The 20554-nt window shown below is 42.1% G+C and overlaps 3 protein-coding genes across 3 annotated transcripts; 2 read left to right on the top strand and 1 right to left on the bottom strand.

Moving 5' to 3' along the window:
- The first annotated feature begins 596 nt into the window (after positions 1-596).
- On the top strand, positions 597-10401 carry armc5 (armadillo repeat containing 5). Its single transcript, XM_055223405.1, has 11 exons — positions 597-865; positions 1601-1830; positions 2248-2392; positions 2503-2533; positions 2650-2760; positions 3131-3423; positions 4553-5013; positions 5390-5614; positions 5846-6630; positions 6881-7013; positions 7640-10401. Exons 2-11 carry the CDS (start codon positions 1640-1642, stop codon positions 8643-8645), a joined length of 3381 nt encoding a protein of 1126 aa, XP_055079380.1. The 5' UTR covers positions 597-865; positions 1601-1639; the 3' UTR covers positions 8646-10401.
- Positions 10402-11154: 753 nt separating this feature from the next.
- On the bottom strand, positions 11155-14453 carry LOC117375006 (cytochrome c oxidase subunit 6A, mitochondrial-like). Its single transcript, XM_033971260.2, has 4 exons — positions 14309-14453; positions 12238-12316; positions 11804-11943; positions 11155-11426 (listed from the first exon to the last, which is right to left on the bottom strand). The coding sequence occupies exons 2-4, from the start codon at positions 12314-12316 to the stop codon at positions 11337-11339; spliced, it is 309 nt and encodes a 102-aa protein (XP_033827151.1). The 5' UTR covers positions 14309-14453; the 3' UTR covers positions 11155-11336.
- Positions 14454-16493: 2040 nt separating this feature from the next.
- Positions 16494-19774, top strand: rpl27 (ribosomal protein L27). The gene is given in 5 exon segments (XM_033971471.2): positions 16494-16556; positions 16558-16578; positions 17430-17599; positions 19366-19476; positions 19699-19774. Coding segments are annotated over 5 exon segments (399 nt in total). The 5' UTR covers positions 16494-16508; the 3' UTR covers positions 19748-19774.
- The last annotated feature ends 780 nt before the right edge of the window (positions 19775-20554 follow it).

Here is a 20554-nt window from a genome sequence, read left to right as displayed (position 1 = left end):
GCCTTGGGGTCCCACCAGAGGAGCTGGAGGACGTGTCCGGGGTGAGGGAAGTCTGGGAGTCCCTGCTTAGACTGCTGCCCCCGCGACCCGGCCCCGGATAAGCGGAAGAAAATGGATGGATGGAGTGTAATGTAGACCCTTTAAATGTAAAATACCAGCCAATTTATAGTTTTTCCTGGTTAACACAATGAGAAATGAGAAAATGCAACTAATAATGCGGTTGCATTATTTGAATATACTGATAAGAACAGCTGAAACATTAAATTGAGTCAGACTTTTTTGCTATAGATGTATACAATCTTATGTTTTTTACCACCCGAAATTCTAATACAATTTAAAAGTCGATTGTTTCATAATACATTTTTCCTTATAAATTATCTAAAAGACAGAGAAGTACACTACTTTGTAACTTGCCCTACATTTACCCTGTGAAATGAACTACAAACCACAATCCTCACGCTACTCTCCTTGTCCACGCAGTTTGTAGTTCTTTAAAGCATCCATTAGATTACGGCTGCATGAGTTTGGACTACAAATCCCAGCCGTTATCCGCCCGCCGCACCCTTCAGCCCCTGCTCCCGCCCCTTGTCGCCCCCGTGTGTTGTTTGGCTAAAGATGGCGTTAACGGCTAGCTTTCGCGATTTCAGTTTGTTTCACCAAAGATTCCGGCCTGTGCCTTCACAACACTGACAAAACAGTAACTCAGAGCGATATTTAGGAGGAAAATATGTCACACTGAGGATTTATATATGCGAACAATCATTAGGACGGAGAGTATTCGTGTTTTTCAGGATGTAGGCCCGATTCGGGAGCGGACGGAAGCAAACGGAACTCCATTTCCCGAGAGGCACCGCGGCGTCAGCTGGTATGTGTGTAGTCTCATTTCTGTGCAAAATAATCTAAAAAAAAAGTATTTCAAAATCTGGTGCAATACATTTTACATTTAAGATTTTTTTTCATTGAATTTATTATTGTTCTTATCATATGTATATGAAGGTACCGTATCTATTATTTAATATTTTAAAGATATGTGTTACTTTCAACACAACACGGCATAAAATATAAGTATTGTAGTTAGCTTACTTTTAACTAGGACAATGACTATTTTAGTAGTCCACTAGTCATTCGATTATTATAAGATTATATTTTAACCAGATAAAGATAAATGATTTTGTAAATAGTCGACTAGTCACAATTATTCCAGTTACTTAGATTAATTGTTGTAGCCCTTAAGCAAAAACAGGTTAAAATACCTTAATTTTGAACCTTAAGCAGCTCAATCAAGGTCACTAAAGTATTCAATTCTTTTGTTGTAAAGGGGGTTGAGGGGGGATCATATTAAAGTAGACTTTTTTGAGCTTTCTACCATGTTATGCCCTCATGAAAAACATGCCTGAAGAGGTTTTAGATGTCATCCATGCATGGCAAATATAGCATATTCTTAACAATAAAAGGTACCATGGTGATTTAAATATATTATGTGTTAGCTGTTAATACCCCATAGAAGTAAAATACCCCCTCTTTAAACTCTGGGTCCTTTACATCACGTGAACTTTCTCCATAACTGTTGCTAATTTCAGGGTTTTGTATTTTTACACAGACTTTGGTGTGTTTGGAAAAGTAGAGGAATCATCTCAAAATGGCGTCTGTGTCGGGAGGTGATCGTAAACTCAAACCTTGTTCATCCAAAGATCCGGAGCTGTCTCTCTCCTGGTGCCTCTCCAAACTGCCCAAAAAGTCCCACTGCACCAAAGACCTGGACAAGCGTGCCAAGATGGCCCAGTGGCGCGCACTGCTGGCTATACGCACATACCACATCAAAGGCCACAGGTGTGTACTGTCACTCAGAACACCTCCTACAAGATGATATTGTAATTGTCGTTCAGAAGATGAGGAAAAAACCACAATATTGAGTATGAAAAAAACATAAAACGTTATCTTACAAACTCAAACACATGCCTTCCCTGTGTGTCAGATGCCCTCCCTGTTTGTCAGATGACCTCACTGCATACATGTGGCGCTTTGTTGTGATGACTTCAGCTCGCATTGGGCACCACAGTTTTCTAACACAGAAGTCAGCAGACTTGGTTTTTTTTATTAAGTCATTTTAGATGAATACTGTGGTTTAAAATGTGCAAATTATAACATAATGATCCACAGGTGTCATAGATTATAACTATAGAACAGACAGAAGCACAATAGGACTGACTTAAGAGATTTTTAGAAATGATTTGTTCTGGCTTGCAGGTCGTCGATCTCACGGTTCCGGCGTGAGGGGGGTCTGGAGCTGCTCTTGGAGCTGCTCAAACAGCCCGACTGCAGCAGGAAGACTCTGGACCTGGCCCTGAGTATCCTGGGAAACTGCTGCACCGAGAGGGAGACATGTGCACAGGTAATACAGGGAATATACAGCAGGAATACAGGAAGAATACAGACTCTTCTCACAGCAAGAAGGCTCGCTGTAATAAATTAATGGTCTTACATTTGCTGTTTTTGATGCAGGTTCGCAAACTGGATGGAATCAACATTATAGGTAAGAGAAAAGGAACTATTTATTTTAAAGTTCATTATATTTTCCCGGTCCTTTTGATTTGGAATAAAAATTAGTAGTACGTATAGAATTGTCACTGTCATGTTTCCTTGTTGCAGTGGACATCATGAGGAGGCAGGTGGCGCTCATGTCCATTCAGAACAGAGCGGCTCGAGTTCTGGGAAACCTGGCCACGGACCCAGAGAGCTCCGCCCTGATCCACGCAGCCGGTGAGGGAGGGCATCTGACTCAATGGGAGGGAGCACATCTGACACATAAGGAGGGAACCTGACAGAGAGGGAGGGCATCTGACACACAGGGATGTCCATGGATTTCAGAATGGTGAAAAAGTAGCACTGTTGCCATAGCAATTGGCAATTTAAAACTAAATATTCTATCTTTGAAATGGTCCTCAAAATGCTGCCTTTTAAGCTAAAAAAGTAAGCTAAAAACAATGAATAGGTGAATATAGGAGGATGGGAGGGCATCTGACACACAGAGATACAGGAGGATGGGAGGGCATCTGACACACAGGGATACAGGAGGATGGGAGGGCATCTGGCACATATGAAATGTTTTTGTTTTGTTTTTTTTCTTCAGGTGGCGTTCCTCTGTTGCTTCTCTGTGTCTCTCAATCCTCCTCTTCTCCCCCCTCCTCCTCCTCTTCTCCCCCCTCCTCCTCTACATCTCCTGGATCCTTCTCTCCCTCTCCCCCCTCTACTCCTGACAGTACTACTACTACTACGAGTACTTTTACTAGTACTTCCACTACTGCTTCCACCTATTCCACTGCTTCTGATTCCAGTCCTGGTTTTGAATGTGCACAGTCTGCAGCCCGCGCTCTGCTGTACCTCTGTGACACACCCGCCCATCGCCTCTCCCTCCTCTTACAGGTAAACTTTATTTTTTTTATTTAAATTTTAATATATATATTTTTTGATAGACAAATAGAACAAACATAAATTACCATGTATTAATCGGATGCAGGTATCACAACATTAAAACATGTTTTTAGTTGCATCTAAAAGCAAATACATGTACAGTATAAACTACTTCTCATGTCCAAAATCATTTCAACTGACAACATCTATAATCCTTCAGTCATCCGCGTCTGATCCATAGCAAAAGAAAATTAATCTGTCAACTGGACAAATACATTGTCGGAGTGAAGACGTTTTGCTGCTCATCCAAACCGCTTCTTCAGTTCTGGTCAGATTACTGGTGGACACTGCCTTATGTGAAGGAAGGAGCTAACTACAATCAATCTCAAAACACCTATTGTTTACACTTTCTGTTCTTAGGATATGTTTTTTTTGTGCACACTTTACCTGAGTCCTACTTAGCATAAACATTCAAGTCCCTAATTGGTGATTTCACACCTATTAGCATGCTGGCTAGCCCTCTTGTTTTCTTTGTTCTCTTTGCTTTGCTGTGGATCTGAGGAAGGCGTTACAGATAGGCGATATGGTTTTCTTTCCTAACAAACCATTTCTTTTCTTTGGCTAAGATTTGTACTTCTCTTTCTTTAAAGAAGTTGTTAGTGTCTTTGAGAATGAGATGTTCAGTGGACTGGGGTCCAGAGGAGCTCTCGCGATGGTGTTGGTACATTTTCTAATGGACTGGGTGTTTAGTTTCTCCAGTGTAACGCTCATTGCACTCTTCACTACACTGAATGGAGTAGACCACATTGCTTTGTTTGAATTTTCAGACAGTATGAAATTCCGGTCTTCTTCAAACCTACAAACAATTTAAGACAGAAACTGGTTCACTCAAAGAACAAAACCCCAAGCCACAAACAAAGCAATGTAATCTGCTCCATTCAGTGTAGTGAAGAGTGTAGTGAGAGTTACATTGGAGAAATAAAACAGCCAAGACTGTCATGAAAGCTCCTCGGGAGCTCTGATCTGGGAGTTAATAAACTGTGTATATATATATATATATATATATATATATATATATTTTTTTTTTTTTTTTCCATGACAATGACCATAAGTAAATCTAATCTACTTGTCCTCTCTTCAGGGCGCGTTCACGTCTCTGGCCCCTCTCCTGTCCCCTGACCTCCCCTTTGGCCTGCGTCACTCCGCCCTCCGCGCACTCCACGAGCTGACCAGGGGCTGCGGCTTGGAGTGTGCCCGGCAGGTAGTGCGATCTGGAGTACTGCCTCAGCTCGGAGCACTGGCATCCAAAGACAAAGAGGAGGAAGTGGAGGAGGAAGAGGAGAAGACGATGGAAGAACTGGCGCTGAAGACTCTCGCCAATGTGTGTGCTCAGGGCTGCCTGCGCCCCCTGGTGGGCTCGCTGGGCGTGATCCGAAGGTTCTGTGAGGAGGTGAAGAAGGACGCGCTGAAGTCCTCCGTGTTTTTCAAAGCTCTGTGTCTCTGCTGCAAAGAGGCAGTGAACAGAGCCAAAGTGAAGGACTGTGGAGGCCTGGAGCTGATCACCGGGTTCATAACAACACACCAGGACCACCCTCTGTCCAGGTACAGCTCCAGCCTCAGGTGTTAGGGTCATTATCACCAGGCATAAGCCAGTCTAGAGGAGCAGGCTGCAGGGATGAACTGAACCTGTTTCAAAACAGCACCAAGTTTCAGCGATCACTTCATCAATAAGCTCCCTCCTGTCTGTCACTTAAAGCAGCTCTGACTCTGAACAGTATGCAGACCAGAGCAGAACAGACTCAGGTGGAGAGTGGTCTGACACTGGAGTCAGAGCTGGACTAGGGGCAGGTTGAGTGATGTGTTAGAGTAGTTGGGAAATGGGAGGGTATCTGACACACATTGATATGGGAGGATGGGAGTGCATTAGTAGTATTCAGTGTTAGTGGTATCTTTTAACTCTGTGCGTTCCTATGTACAGAATGGCGATCTGGGCGTGTGTGGACTTTGTGTTTGACGAGGTTGCCATGGAGACGCTGCAGGAGGCGGGGCTCGTAGCGGCACTTGTGGAATGGTTGGTGCGGCTGTGTAAAGGCTCCCAGCTCCCCCCCGGTGACGTAGCACGGGACTGCATGGACTCGTTTGACTTCCCTCCTCCCGAAGAGAAGAAGGAGGCGCTGTGCTCCAACAGCTTCCTCAGCCTCAGGTAACAGAAAGACTTATGGTCTTTAAAGGTCCTATATTACGCAAATTGACTCTGATCTTTAAGTAATTTTATAATGCTGTTACCTCTTTCAAAACATACCTGTTCCATAACATACCTGTTATGTTCCAAAACATAAGCTGTTTTCTTATGCATCTGCAAAAGGAATACAATGAAATCACTTCTAAATTTTCTCCGTTTGCATTTATTAAAATAGTTAAACTTTTGTTTTAGGTCCTGGTTATTGTCTGAAGGCCTCATTTCATCTGAGGGAGATCTACTGGACTCCTCCTCCACTGGCGAGTCAGAGTGGAACGGGCTACACTTGTCCTCTGCTCCACCTCCTATATCCACTGCTACTGCTGCTGCTACTGCTACTACAACTACGCCAATTACTCCAGCTACTACTGCACCTACCTCCTCCACCAGCCTTAAGCCTCCTCTCCTCTCGCCTATCTCTTCCTCCACCCCAAATACCCAGGACCCCACCTGTAAAAACCCATCCTCCTCTTCCTCACCTGTCCCCAGTTCACCCAAAACACCCGTCTCTCCATCTAAGTTCAAACTGGGTTCTCCTCAGCGGCGAAAAGAACGAGACCGTGGGTCCATTTTGAAGTTCCCGATTGAGACTCCGCCCTCCGTGACCCGCCCAGCATCGTATCACCCGTACCACCCGGAGCCTTGGACACCTGAGTCGCCCATCCTCCTGCTCCTGTCGCGTTTCTCTCACGTTTCGGACCCGAGTGCGGTGCTGGTGAACTCCACGGTGATGTCGGGGCTGCTGCTCTACCTGACAAGCCACCCGGACCCCAGCGCTCGTTGCTTCAGGCTGCTCCTCAGGCTTAGCGAGAACCCCAACTGTCTACAGGCCCTAGTGCGGAGCGGAGCGGCGGCCATGATGCACTATCAGCTGTGCAGGAGGGGGGTGGAGGGACAAGGGACGAGAGGGGAGGAGGAGGACAAAGAGAAAGACGAGCAGAGGCAGAGCGCCCACGTCAAGGAAAAAGTCCGACAACTTGGTAAGTGGGAGTCTATATGACAAAACATGTTGTGACATGTTCACAGTTGTCAGTGTTGGGTCCTAGTTTGAGCGCAGTTTAGTCCTGATGTAGTCTTGGTTCCTGGTTTAGTTCTGGTCTAGTCTAGGTTTAGTTCAGAATTTAGTCAAACCAAAGCAAGAACTAGAACGAAATTAATCTTCCAAACGCACCTTAAAAATTGCTTGCGTTGCTCTAAACACATTAATCTGCTCTGTGTCGCCCCCTGCAGGTCAGAGCCTCCTGTCTAACCTGCAGCTCCAGTCTGAGGGGGCCTTCGGAGCCGGCGTCCTGTCCCACCTTCTCTTGACTGGGTCTGAGTCTGACCGGCTCCACAGCGCCCTCTGCCTGCCACTGCTCACCAGGTAAACAACCACAAACTTCTCATGCGCATGTTTTTGCACACACATTATAAAACGACAAAAGACGAGAACTAAACACAGAGCATGATGGAGGATGGAAATGCAAATGTATTTAGACCATGTCAGACCTGAATTAAAGGTGCACTATGTAACTTTTCTAATGGAATAAAGTTACCAACACCACCTACTTGTCTTGCCACAGAGATGTTAGTTATTGGTATTAAATCTTCAGTTCAAAAATCTAAACTTTCGCCTTAATTTACAGCTCCTAGATCAGTTTCAAGCACCTGCCTCAAATGCAAAGGCTCCAGCTAGAGGCGTTTGAGCAATAACACACATGCACAAGAAAAAACTGAACAAATGCACAGTGGGGACGCTCAAGATGCAGCGCTATAGACGGTATAAAGAAGTGAGGGAGTGTGACATCACCCATAGCATTTGGATCCAAATGAAGCTCAGTAAGATGAGACATACTGTGGAACATTGCAGACAAAACAATAACATCTCCATGGAGACAAGCAGGTGGCACACCCTCCACGAGAAAAGTTAGATAGTGGACCTTGAAAAAAAATGAAACAGTTAAACTAAATTAATAATAAAATATACTAATAATTCTTGTTTCCCTTCAGTAACAAGGCTCTGTTGAAGAAGCTCCTATTGGACGGTGGCGGTCTGCAGTTCGCTCTTCAGCCTTTGGGGGGCGACACTGAAGACGACTCTCCAAAGTGCCCCTTGCTCTACCTCCCCCTGCTGGCCGGCTGCCTCACTGCCCTTACCTCAGGCTTAAATCCCTCCAGTCAATCAAGCTTCAGTCAGACCAACCTCGACTTCGCTCAGATCTCGTCTCCTCCAATCAAAAAGCCCCGTCTCGCTCCGCCCTCCTGCCCCTACCTCACTGCCACCTTTGACCTCAGCTTCCTATTGGACAGCGGCGAGACACTATCGGCCAATCGCAACGCTGTATCCGGAGAAGACAGCTCCAGTGAGTACTTCCAAGCACTTCTTAACGGAGGGTTTGATGAAGCTAGCAGCAAAGATGCCATCCCCATCAGGGACATTAGCGCTGCGATGCTAGCTCCCGCGTTGCATCACCTCCACGGCTGTCGCTTCATCGCCACGGCAATAGACAAGTGTCACACTTTGGACAGTTTGGTGAGCAGCGAGATGAGTGAAAACGATAAACGGTTTGAAGAAACGGATCTCGGCAGAGCGATGATCGGCGCCTGTCGGTTTTTAGTCACTGATTTGCAGAAAGAGTTGGAAGAAGTTTGCATTGGTTTGCTCACTTCTGGTTTGGACCATTTAGAAAAAGACAAAAGTGAAATTTCGCATTCTGAAATAAACGCAAGTCCAGATTCAAAGCCTCAAAAGCGAAAATGCACCAACAAAACTTCACCTAACCGACAGGCAGACAGTTGGATTTTGAATCGTCTTCCTCAGATGTATTGGTTTTCTCAGAGGTACAGTTACTCCAATCTGGGGCGCGCCTGCCTGTCTGTCCTCATGGTGGCGCCATTCTCTCAGGCCCAGGTAGCAGAAGGTCTCAGGAGCCTGGTGCAAGAGGCGGACTGCGTTCAAACTCTCAAAATGGACTTGGTGAGATTAGTGACGGAGGTTTTGAGCTGCAAGGGCTGATCAAACGTTAACTGTTAAAGGCCCCTGAGCCCAACAGCACCTCCGCCCTGGTTCTGGAAGTAAACATTCCATTCATTTTTCAGCTCTATGTAATGACCATAATTTTATGTCATATCTGTTTCTAAAACTTTATAAACCACAAACGTATTAAAACATTTAGCCGAATCTTCCATTTTAGACCTGTGTTCATGTTTGAGTAAACTTTATTCTCTTATTTTCATGATGTTTTCGCCTCCACCTGGACACGCCCACTGTGACGTATGCACTTCCTTTCTCAAGTTTTATTTTCTTAATCGGTGATACTCGTAGGATTCGACAGCATCGCGTTGTCATTTTGGTACGAATGAAAAAAAATGGGCTGCTCTCTAGTGTGATGTGCAATCAGCGCCCCCTATGGATTGATCTAATTTAGTTTATAGTGACATCAGCTCCCACTGGGCACTGCAGTTTTCTAATGCAGAAGTCAGCAGACTTGTTTCTTTTATTAAGTCGTTTTAGGTGAATAATGTGATTGAAAATGTTCAAATTATAACATGATGATCCACAGGACTGAAAGATTATAACTATAGAGCACACACAAGCACAACAGGGCTGATTTAGATTTGCAATCTGTTTCTGAAACATTGTAAACTGTTAAATTATTAAATCATTTCTCAGAATCTTCCGTTTTAAATGAGCTTTTTGGGCTTGGGTGTTATGGATAATAACATGAGTACATAATGTTAGCATGTAGCTGTTAGCCTCCGCGATGCCTGTAAACTCTTAATATTTCAAGTTTTCCAAAAGGCTATGGATAGAAAATTTACTTCCGAATCCAGAGCGGACTGACTCTTGTGAGCTTTTAGCCATGTTATAATGTTGTTGCCACTTCAAAAACACACCTGGAGTTGTGTTTTGTTTCATTCACACATGATTGAGTAATCCTTTACTTTTAGTCTGTCTACATCTCCAAAGCTCAAAATGCTCTGTTCCACTTTATGACTAGGAGTGAAGTGATTTCAATGAGGCTAAAACAATAGCTGCAGCTTCAAAATTTGTCAATTCCAAGACTGCAAATGATTCTAGTGAAGGTGTGTGGAGTTTAAAAACGCAGGGGAGCACTTCCTGTATTACCACATGACACTACAAGGTGGAACATGCAGGATTATTGTGTTAAACATGTGTAAATAAAACAAAACTGCAGGTATCTTTGTGATGAGAAAACATAACATCAGAAAATTTACGTGGACCTGTTACAAAATACTGAAAAAAAATATTTACAGGAGTTAAAATTATTCAAATGAGTTGAATAAATCTTGATTTGAAGGGGAAAAAAGTGAGATTTGAACTTATTAGACCTGTTTCTAGGTATTTCTAACCTTCAGTCTATATAACTTTGTGTCACATGCCGTTCCTTTTAAAGATTTAGATCTAATAAGTAAAATATAAATGTTTCAAATCAGGACTCACTGTCATTTTAACTCCTGTAGACAGTCGAATGGTTAAGATGATTTATTTTTTTCTTACAAATCCTTCAATTTTGGTTTTTTTGATGTAAATTCTCTGTTGATGATTGATTTTCCAGCCTGATAAATCTGTGTTCTGATTCACAATTAATATTTGTTCATAAATGCTTTTGGTTTTTTTTATATTTTTATTTAATTTTATTTGAGTTTCTTGATGTAAAGAATAATCAGGTCATGTTTTAGTACAGAGACGTTATGAGAAAAGTGTCACATTAATGTATGGATAAAATGAAATATAAGCTTGAATTTTGAGTTGTTGTGATTTCATTTCATTTAAAGGCACCTCCCTTCCACTGATTTAGGGACAAAATAGTGAAATACGTAGAGTTGGTTAATGTGAACATTTTAAGATGTGTTTATTTCAATGGCACATGTTTTTCAACCTCCTGTGATATTTTTGCTCTTTCTTTCTATGGAGTATTAACTGTAATAGCATTTTTAGATCACTATGTTACCTTTTATTGTTTTGAAAATGCTATATTCGCCAAAAACAACATATTAACATGTACAGTTTTACAAGTTTCACTCTCCCTTTGCTCTCCACACTAAGTCACTCCCCCTTCAGAGCGCTATCGCAACACAATCAGCTGCACCCCACTAATGAAACTACTACACACATCAGGTTTGTCAAGTTGCTGTGTATCATTTTGTATCATGTTTTTGTATATTTAAGGAGAAGTGTCATGTGGGAGCATGGGTGACGTAGACTTGTGGGCGGAGCCATGTACAAAATCTTAGTTAACCATAAGAAGGGTTCGTATAGGGGAGAGGAGAGATCTCTAGATTACTCAAATATACATGGACGACATTCAGGCAGGTTTTTGATGAGGCAATTGTTATAACATGGGATAAAGATATACAAATACAAAATAAAATCACTACAACTTCAGAGGGTGAGAAGGAGACAACTATAAGATGGGTCCACTTTAAAAAAAAATCACATGTAAGTTCACTCTAAACTGTCATTTGAACAAAAGAACCTTTAAAAAGAACAAAACCAGCAGCAGATTCTGTACAGTTTTTTATTAGTGTTAAAGTGTTCAGTTTTACAGCAGACAGTGAATGCATCAGTAGAGGAGAGCTAGTTTAACCTGAGCTCAGACTTGTATGTGCCCGGATCACAGCAGCAGAGGGGAGCTAGTGTGTTCGCATGTTAGCTTTGTCCAGATGCCCTCCCGCTGGCCGCTCAGTGGTGCGAGCTCTCGAAGCCGTCCGGCAGTGGGTTGGTGTGAGGGTTATGGAACAGACTGTGGTTTCCATCGCCCCACGGGAACTTCTGCACAAACAAAACCAGAAAAATCCCATTCAAAAAGTCACATTTAAAGAGGGGGTGTTTTACTTCTATGGGGTATTAACTGTAACACATAACATTTTGATCACCATGTTACCTTTTGTTTTGAAGGTGCTATGTTTGTCAAAACAACATATTAACATGTTTTATAAGAATCCTCCCTCCCTTTGCTCTCTACGCTAAGTCACTCCCCATTCAGAGCACTATCACAGCACAATCAGCTGCATCCGACCAATGAAACTACTGCACATCACATCAGGTTTGTCAAGTTGCTGTGTACAGTTTTGTATCATGTTTTTGTATATTTATGCAGACTTTTCGTGTGGGTGACGTAGACTTGACTCAAACAGCATTATTCTGACCTTGGTGCGAATGCGCAGATGAGCAAAAGGAACGAATTCGCTCTCGTGGGACTCGTGTTCACTTTTCATGTAGGCGTTGGCCATACACACGGCCACGCCCGGGAACGCCACCACGAACGACAGGATCTTCCACGTACGAGCTGAGGAGAGGTAAACAACAAACAAATAAACAAAAAAAACTATTGATTCCATGCATATAGAAAGCCATACTCCGGAACATTCTCCATGGAAATACGTTTTATGCTATACTATGGAATATTATAGCTAAGGGAACAGCATTTCCATGGAAACAAACAGGAGGAAATAGGTTTGTGGAGATGCAAGCCCACTCACAGTTTTTCAGTGCAATAAAGACAACATTAAAAACACGCTTTTATTAAGTTACACACTGTGGCATTATGTAAGTATTTGTTTTAGTGTGATTGTCTCTGTACCTCCGCCCTCGTGTCCCGCCGAAGCAGATGCCGCCGCCAGGAGCCTTCCAGCCGCGAGCGCTCCAGACGACACAGACATCTGAGAAATGAACCAGAACAGAAACTATAAGAGAAGGTACTGTACAACAGGAGCCACGACATCTGGGAAATAAAACAAGAACATAGACTGTCACTGTATGTGTCCGACTCACAGGACGCTCCAGAACCATAACCAAGTATGAGAGAGATGAGCTTTATCTACAGCAGAACCTCAGCCTGAACCAGGACAGAACACACACACAGCTCGTCCATGGGTTTCAGAACAATGACAACCCAGGACCGCTGCCACAGTTACTCATAATTTAAAACTAAATATTACATCTTTTGAATGGGGAAAAGTCCTCAAAATGTTTCATATAAGAGGAAGCTGAGCCCCATCAATAGAGTTGTTAAGTGTGATGCCACTTCCAGGTCCAAAACCAAAGTTAGAACAGCTGTGAAGTTGGCAGTTGGATTCAGAAGTGACATCATCACAGAAGTGACATAAACAATGCTGCAGTCCATTTATGCTCGATCAGGACTCAGAGGTCAGGACTCGGAGGTCAGGACTTGGAGGTTGGGACTCGAGAACTTGGAGGTCAAGACTTGGAGGTCAGAACTCGGAGGTCGGGACTCGAAGGTCAAGACTTGGAGGTCAAGACTCGAAGGTCAAGACTTGGAGGTCAAGACTCGGAGGTCAAGACTTTGTGGTTTGGAGGTTGGGACTCGGAGGTCGGGACTCGGAGGTCTGGAGGTCGGGACTCGGAGGTCTAGAGGTCAGGACTCGGAGGTCGGGACTCGGAAGTCGGGACTCGGAGGTCGGGACTCGGAGTAACATTTTTCTGTGTTCCAGAGGTTAAGTTGTACAAACAATGAGCAGTACATTACAGTATATGTACAGTACACCCTAAAAGTAGCAACAAAAAGTTTTCAAATCTCCCAAAATGATCAGTTTCAGTTCATTTATGAACCTGGACACTGATAGTTCCACTGTCAGTTTTAAATCAACAGAAGCAGGGGGACAGTACGTAGCATCTAAAGACAAAGCAACACAAGCATTTTAGCTGTCAAACTTTACCCAAACACAGGGAGCAGCCATGTTGGATTTTCTAACCAGCTCAGAGTCCCAAAATGTTGCCCAAGTTCCCGAGTAGGAATTCCGAAATAATGCGGTGTTCCAGTGTAAATTTTTAAGTCAGAACATGGAAAATCTGACCTCCAATGACAACTGCAACGCAGCACAAGACCAAGAGAACGTTCTTTCTGTTTCATCAGAAAATCCCGATGAAGCGCCACAGCTGCTCTGGGTCAGACCGATTCCTGCACTCACACAGTCTTCTAAGGTGTTTCTTAAAGCTGCACTATGTAACTTTTCTGGTAGGTGTGTTACTACCTGTTTGTCTCTATGAAGATGCTAATGCTTTGCCTGGGATGTTGCACAGTATAGCATTAAATATATCTTTCTCCATGGAGGCAAGGAGATCACAGTAGGAATGCATACTGTGGAACATTTCAGGCAAAGCAATAGCATCTCCATGGTGATGAGCAAGTGGCAGACCCTCACACCAGAAAAGTTACATAGTGCATCTTTAAGAAAATAAGATAAAACTAACACTGAAACCAGAGTACTTTTCTAGCAGCATACTTTTCATACTGAAGTAATATTTATATTAAAATCAGGTGTCACGTCTCGGCAGTTACTCTTTACGTTACTCTGACTTTAGTTTTAATTTCCCCAAATACTTTTTCACTCTTAACTGGACCACTATTTTGTACTTCTACTTGATTATTTTGAAGTAACATTACTCTTTTTACTACAGTTTTTAGATCCTCTACCATCTCTATCCAAAAGTAAACTGCTGTAAACTCTATGAACCTCTCCTAAACCTCTCCTAAAACAATCTGTATGTTTCAGAATTTACTTTGTTTGTGTTTAATATTTCACTGCTCACTTCAGGCCAAATTCGGGCCTGTCGTCCAGCTGCTGTTCCGTGTAATTGTTTATCACAAATGCAATATAATAATGTCATAAATATATAAACTTCTCTCTTACCTTCTCTGCAGCAGGAGGAGCTCAGACTTCACGACTTTTCTTGGTAAATTTGAAATAAATGTGATATTTTTGTAAATGTTGGTCCCTGTTTTTTATTCGGTGGATTTTGTCCTTGAGTCTGTCCTGGTCTGAACTCTGGCTCCGCCCTCTCTGCTCCTGTACCTGAGCCAAGTTTGGATATATTTAAACAAGTGTGGCAACAAGACACAGGCAGGGGGGGAGTACAGGGAGCAGAGGTACAAGTACAGAGAGTAGAAGTACGAGTACAGGGAGCAGAGGTACGAGTACAGAGAGTAGAAGTACGAGTACAGGGAGCAGAGGTACGAGTACAGAGAGTAGAAGTACGAGTACAGGGAGCAGAGGTACAAGTACAGAGAGTAGAAGTACGAGTACAGGAAGCAGAGGTACAAGTACAGAGAGTAGAAGTACGAGTACAGGGAGCAGAGGTACGAGTACAGAGAGTAGAAGTACGAGTACAGGGAGTAGAAGTACAAGTACAGAGAGTAGAAGTACAAGTACAGGGAGTAGAAGTACAAGTACAGGGAGTGGATCGTATTTTAACAAGTGAGGCAACAAGACACAGATGGAGGAGGGTACAAGTACCTTCCTCCAACAAGTACAGGGAGTAGAAGTACAAGTGCAGGGAGTGAATATATTTTAACAAGTTTGGCAACAAGGCACAGGCAGGGGGAGTACAGACAGTAGAAGTACAAGTACAGGGAGTAGAAGTACAACTACATGGAGTGAATATATTTTAACAAGTGAAGCAACAAGACACAGGCAGGGGGAGTACAGAGAGTAGAAGTACAAGTACAGAGAATTAAAGTGCAAGTACAGAGCATAGAAGTACAAATGCAGAGAGTAGATGTACAAGTACACCATGACAGTGAAACAGCAAATTCCACTACAGTCCTGGTCACACAGGAGCACATGTACCACTCGCGTGTGTCTCCAGACTCCATCACCACCGCGATCAAAACAGAGGAGCCAGGTTTTACAAGAAAAACAAGCAATCAAGACCCAAGGAAATAATCCCCAAAAGTTAATTGTTGTAAACTATAAAAGAGATTCTGACAATAATTAGATGCAGATATAATGAATTATATGATGATTATGTTGAATACTGTTGAACTTGGACTTGTGAAACTTTTGTCTATAGGAGGAATACTGTAATACTGTATTACTGTTATTTTACGCGTATTTTATTCAGTTTACTTTGATCAATAAAATAAATAAAAACAGACAATAACATCAGTATAACAGCTTTGAGACTTTTGTAGCTTGTGTTTAATAACAAGAAGAAGAAAAAAATTCTCCAAAAACTATATATTTTCTATTATTACAAATCAAAACACTACTTCCAAACTTCCGAAATTCGTAATAATATTCGGAAAATGTTTTTTGTTTTTTTAATTGACTTTTTGCAGAATATAAATATAAAATGGGCTAATAGTAAATATATATAATTAAAATGGGAAAAAAATAAATAAATCGGTGTGTTCATTATAAAAGTACTTGACAGATAGCTTATAAATAGTTAATTGTTAGTTTTCATTTATTTAGTAGTTAAATACTGATCCAGTTCATAAAAAAGCAGCGAACCTAGCAACCATTCGGAGGCGGAAGTGACGCAGCGGAGTCCGGTCAAAGTGGCCCAAACTCGGTTTGTACTTCCTTTCCTTTAGCGGTGTCCGTGGGAGCAGCAGCAGTGAGTGGCATTTTCCTCTCTGACATCTGCGTCCATCGCTCATAAACTGCACTTATGAACACTTTTATCACGTCAGATCACATCAGCACGATTTAGTCTTTATGCTGGGCCATATATTTAGTTTTATCTATGAACGATGAGGCTAAAAATGTTTATTATTCGGAGCGATGTAGCGTTAGCATTCTGATTCAACATGGCTGCTCACTAGCAGTAAACTTCAGCGTTACCCTCAAAAACAACACAATATAATGGTTAAACATGTCAGACTGCAATGTTGACACTTTTATTTTGACTCCAACGCGTTAAGCAAACTATAATTAGCATATATATGTGTAGTTTTCAGTCTAAAGCGACTGAATGTGCCCCTGTGTTGATGCTAACAGCCCCGGTGTCATTACGGGCGCACGCTTTCTGTTCATTTGTCACGTTATCGCAGTGTTGTGGCTGTGTTTGTCTTAAGTAGATGTGTTTTTGCAGAAATGGGCGAAGTTTATGAAGCCTGGGAAGGTGGTGATGGTCCTCGCTGGACGCTACGCCGCGACGCAAAGCTGTCATCGTCAAGGTACAGTATTTTTAAAATGTCCTGCTGTGTCGGGTGTTATTGGCAGTGTTGAGAATGTGTTATATAGCGGAGGAACGTTAATAACTCATGTCCTCTGAAACGGCCCTTCTCACATCTGCTGAGACCATACCTGCTCCTTGAACTTATCAGTTGGTCTGATTTAGTTTCAGAAGTTTCTCTCATTCTTCCCGAGGTTTAAGTTCACATAATGGTGAAAACTCTCCCTTAGATGGTACAGTTAGATGGGGTACAGATGGATGCCTTCAAACAGTACTAAGTTTTCATTATAATGGTAATGGCTTGGTTTTGGGCGGTTTGGGGCTCTGGTAGAAAGAGAAACTTGGGTCTAGTCTCCACTTGGTACATTTGTATTTACCTGAAATATCTGGACATTTAGTTTTTATTTTGGGTCTGGTATTACATGTATGGCACTGGTTTAAAGATGGCGCTGGTTGATGTGACCAAAAGGTTTTTCACTGTTTTCATTTGAGTAATACCACTTAGTATGATCATTGTTAATCACGTCTGTTTAATACAATACCAAATGTATTCTTCCTCATAAAAGGCCCCAAAGTCTTGCGTCCACTCCAAACCACATGCTTTTACTGAGAAGGATTGACTGTAGATCTCTGCATTTAAAAGACCCAAGCTGATCATTAACTGAATCATTGACATTGAATCTTGATTAAAATTAGACAAATTGCCTAAATGTATTTTTCATTTGTTAAACTTATTTCTTGGATTAAATCCGTAAAATGTTTTGAATTACTAATTGATTTCTGACAAACTGAATTATCCTGTTGTAAATGAATCTAAAGATTGGGTCTAATTAAATTGTTCCATTTCCTCAGAACATTGACGATGGCACGACCGACCGCCCGTACAGCCACGCCCTGGTCGCTGGCATCGACCGCTACCCCCGAAAAGTGACCACCACCATGGGCAAGAAAAAGATCGCCAAGAGGTCCAAGATCAAGGCCTTCGTCAAAGTCTTCAACTACAACCACCTCATGCCCACCAGGTGAGTCGCGCCCCCCCAATGCCCAACTGGAAGTCAAAGGTATTGATAATTAAACCAATCGATGTTAAAACAACATACTAAAAGTCACACTACCTAGACCTTTGTTTTAAAATTGGCTTCGGAACTAGTGCCTTGTGGTAATGAAGAGTAGAGTTTGTGTGAAATGAGGACTTCAACCACAAAGTAGGTGCCTGGTGCCCACAAAAAGGCACACACCTTATACCAGTGTCATGCACGCCTCTGGACAGCTAATCTGAACCTGTGTTTGAGCTGCGTTTTATTGCCCCTTTTATAAGATGTACTGTGATTGGTTGATTCACTACAGATGGAATGCATCTTGATGGTAAAGTTGGGTATAAACCACATTAAAGAGTCCTGTGTACTCTAGTGTATGGAGAAAGCCTTCAGTCCTTTCTACATTATTCTGTGTGAATCCTGATCTACACTTGTTTTAGACTCCAGCTGCAGCCTTGCTGTTTGGTTTTTAATGTCTCTGTACATTGTTTTTAAGGATGGTAAAATGTCCCTTCAATTAAAGACTAATCACATCAGATTAGAGCAAATGTTTAGTTTCCATCTAAAGTTTCAAAACTCATGAAATGTAAAGTTCCACCATCCAGAGTCTCTTCTGTGTCACACTCCATGAATCTGATGAATACTTCAAACTGGTTTAGTTGACTGGGTTTTTAAACCAGCACAAGTACATTTGTGCTGCTTTAAGTCAGACCTGTACTGCAAAGTCTAGACTTAAGAGCTTTAACCATGTTATAACTTCACCATTTTCTCACCCAAAGTTGTTTGAATAATTAACAGTAGAGCCAACACAAGCACAGTGGGCCTTAAAATCTATCTAGCACTGAATCACTGGAGGATTCACTGCTTTTATGAAGCTTTGTCCGTCTGGTTTTGAAGGTCCTGTAGCTGTAGCAAACAACGAAGTTAAATCTGTCAACTGGACAAATCTTGTAGGAGTGAAGATGCAAGATCCACAAGCAGACAGGGTTGTGGATATCCAAAATGGGCCTTCAATAGATCTAAGAGAGCTAAAAAACATGACAACAGGGAATCTGAACCTAGGAGAGGAGTTACCATCCCTTACACTGCGGGCGTGTCTGAAAAACTTCAGAGAATCTTCAGACAGTATGAGATTCCTGTTTTTTTTCTAACCCACAAACGCTTTAAGGCAAAAATTGGTTCACCCTAAGGACAAAACTCCGAGCCATAAACAAAGTAATGTAGTCTACTCCATTCAGTGCAGTGAGCGTTACATTGGAGAAACTAAACAGCTGCTCCATAAGAGAATGTACCAACACCGGCGGGAGAGCTCCTCTGGACCCCAGTCCGCGGCTGAATAGGGTAGTTTCAGCTGAAACTGGAGACAATAGCTGTTTACAGTTTCAGTGTAGTTAGCCCCTCCCCTCAGTTAGATTTAAAAGGCAGTGGCCACCAGCAATTTGACCAGAACTGAAGAAGTGGCTTGGATGAGCAGCGAAACATCTTCACTCCTATATATATAAGATTTGTCCAGTTGACAGATTTAACTTCCTTGTTTGCTATGGATCAGACCTGGACCACTGAGGGTCTACACAGACGTCCTGTAGCTGTCCAGACTTTCAGTGGTCACTGAAGCAAAAATGACCTTTTAGTCACAGATCAATTTTCAAATGTCTTTTTAATTAGGTTCACGATAACCCAGGATGTTAATGATAATTCTATTCAATGGCTCCTTGCTGATCTTTCTGTTCCCTCCTCTTCCCTCCTCTCAGATACTCTGTGGACATCCCTCTGGACAAAACGGTGGTGAACAAAGACGTGTTCCGGGACCCAGCGCTCAAACGCAAAGCCAGACGAGAGGCCAAAGTGAAGTTTGAGGAGAGGTCAGTGCCTCGGGTTTATCTTTCACATTCACTCAGCAGGAGAAAATTATCAAACCCACAGATTAATGGACTAGTTCACTACAAAAATGCATTGGCTGTTGCTCTGTTATGAAATGTATAGAAATGCTGGCACATTTTAAAATGACGGTCTCATTTGATTAACTTAATTACAATAGAGGGAGTTAAAATTGCACTGTTTAATGGGAGTTTTTTGTTTTCCAGGTACAAGACCGGCAAAAACAAGTGGTTCTTCCAGAAGCTCAGATTCTAAACTCTCAATAAATGTGTAAAAAGAAAACATTTGGACTGTTTTTTTCTAACGATTTGAAACCATTTCCTATTGGTCCTAAAATGTTTATGCCCTCTGATCCTCCTGTGTCAAATGCTGTCCTATCCTTTTCTATACCTGTGTCAGATGCCCTCCCAGTCTCCAGCATCCCTGTGTCAGATGTCCTCCCTGTTCTTTTGTATTCCTGTGTATCAGATGCCCTCCCATCCTTCTGTGTTCCATGAGCGGAGCTACTAGGTCACGTTACAAGTTGGATTTATGTAGAAGTGAATTTTCAAAGGAATTTTTGATCAAGACCGCCTGTAATTGAATGCTCAGGTTTAATGCCATAGAGTAACATTCTAGGCAAAGCATAATATCACCATGGAGACGAGCAAGCGGCATACCCTTCACACCAGAAACGTTGCACAATGCGACTTTAAACTAATGCAAGAACCTTACATTTCCAAACATGTTTCAGAAGTTTGAAAACATTTATAGAAACTGGAAATTGTCAATTATTTTTTTTATTTTTAGATTTTAGGTCAGAATATAATTTGAACCAGAGATGGGTAGTACTTACATTTACTCCAGTAACTTCTTAAAGAAAATTTTACCTTTCCAGCAGCATACTTTTACTCCTACTTGAGTACTATTTTTGTGTCTGTTTACAAATACATATCCATCATTTCATGTTTTGTCACTTTCACCAAAATTATAAATCTGATAGTTACTACTTACTTTCTTGGACCACTAATTTGTACCTGTACTTGAGTAATATTATTTTGAAGTATCGTTACTCGCGTTCAA

This window comes from Periophthalmus magnuspinnatus, chromosome 8, assembly GCF_009829125.3.
Source record: "Periophthalmus magnuspinnatus isolate fPerMag1 chromosome 8, fPerMag1.2.pri, whole genome shotgun sequence".
In the NCBI taxonomy this organism is placed as follows: Eukaryota; Metazoa; Chordata; class Actinopteri; order Gobiiformes; family Gobiidae; genus Periophthalmus; species Periophthalmus magnuspinnatus.
Note: the sequence above shows the minus strand (reverse complement) of the source record. Positions and strands in the feature narration are given on the sequence as shown.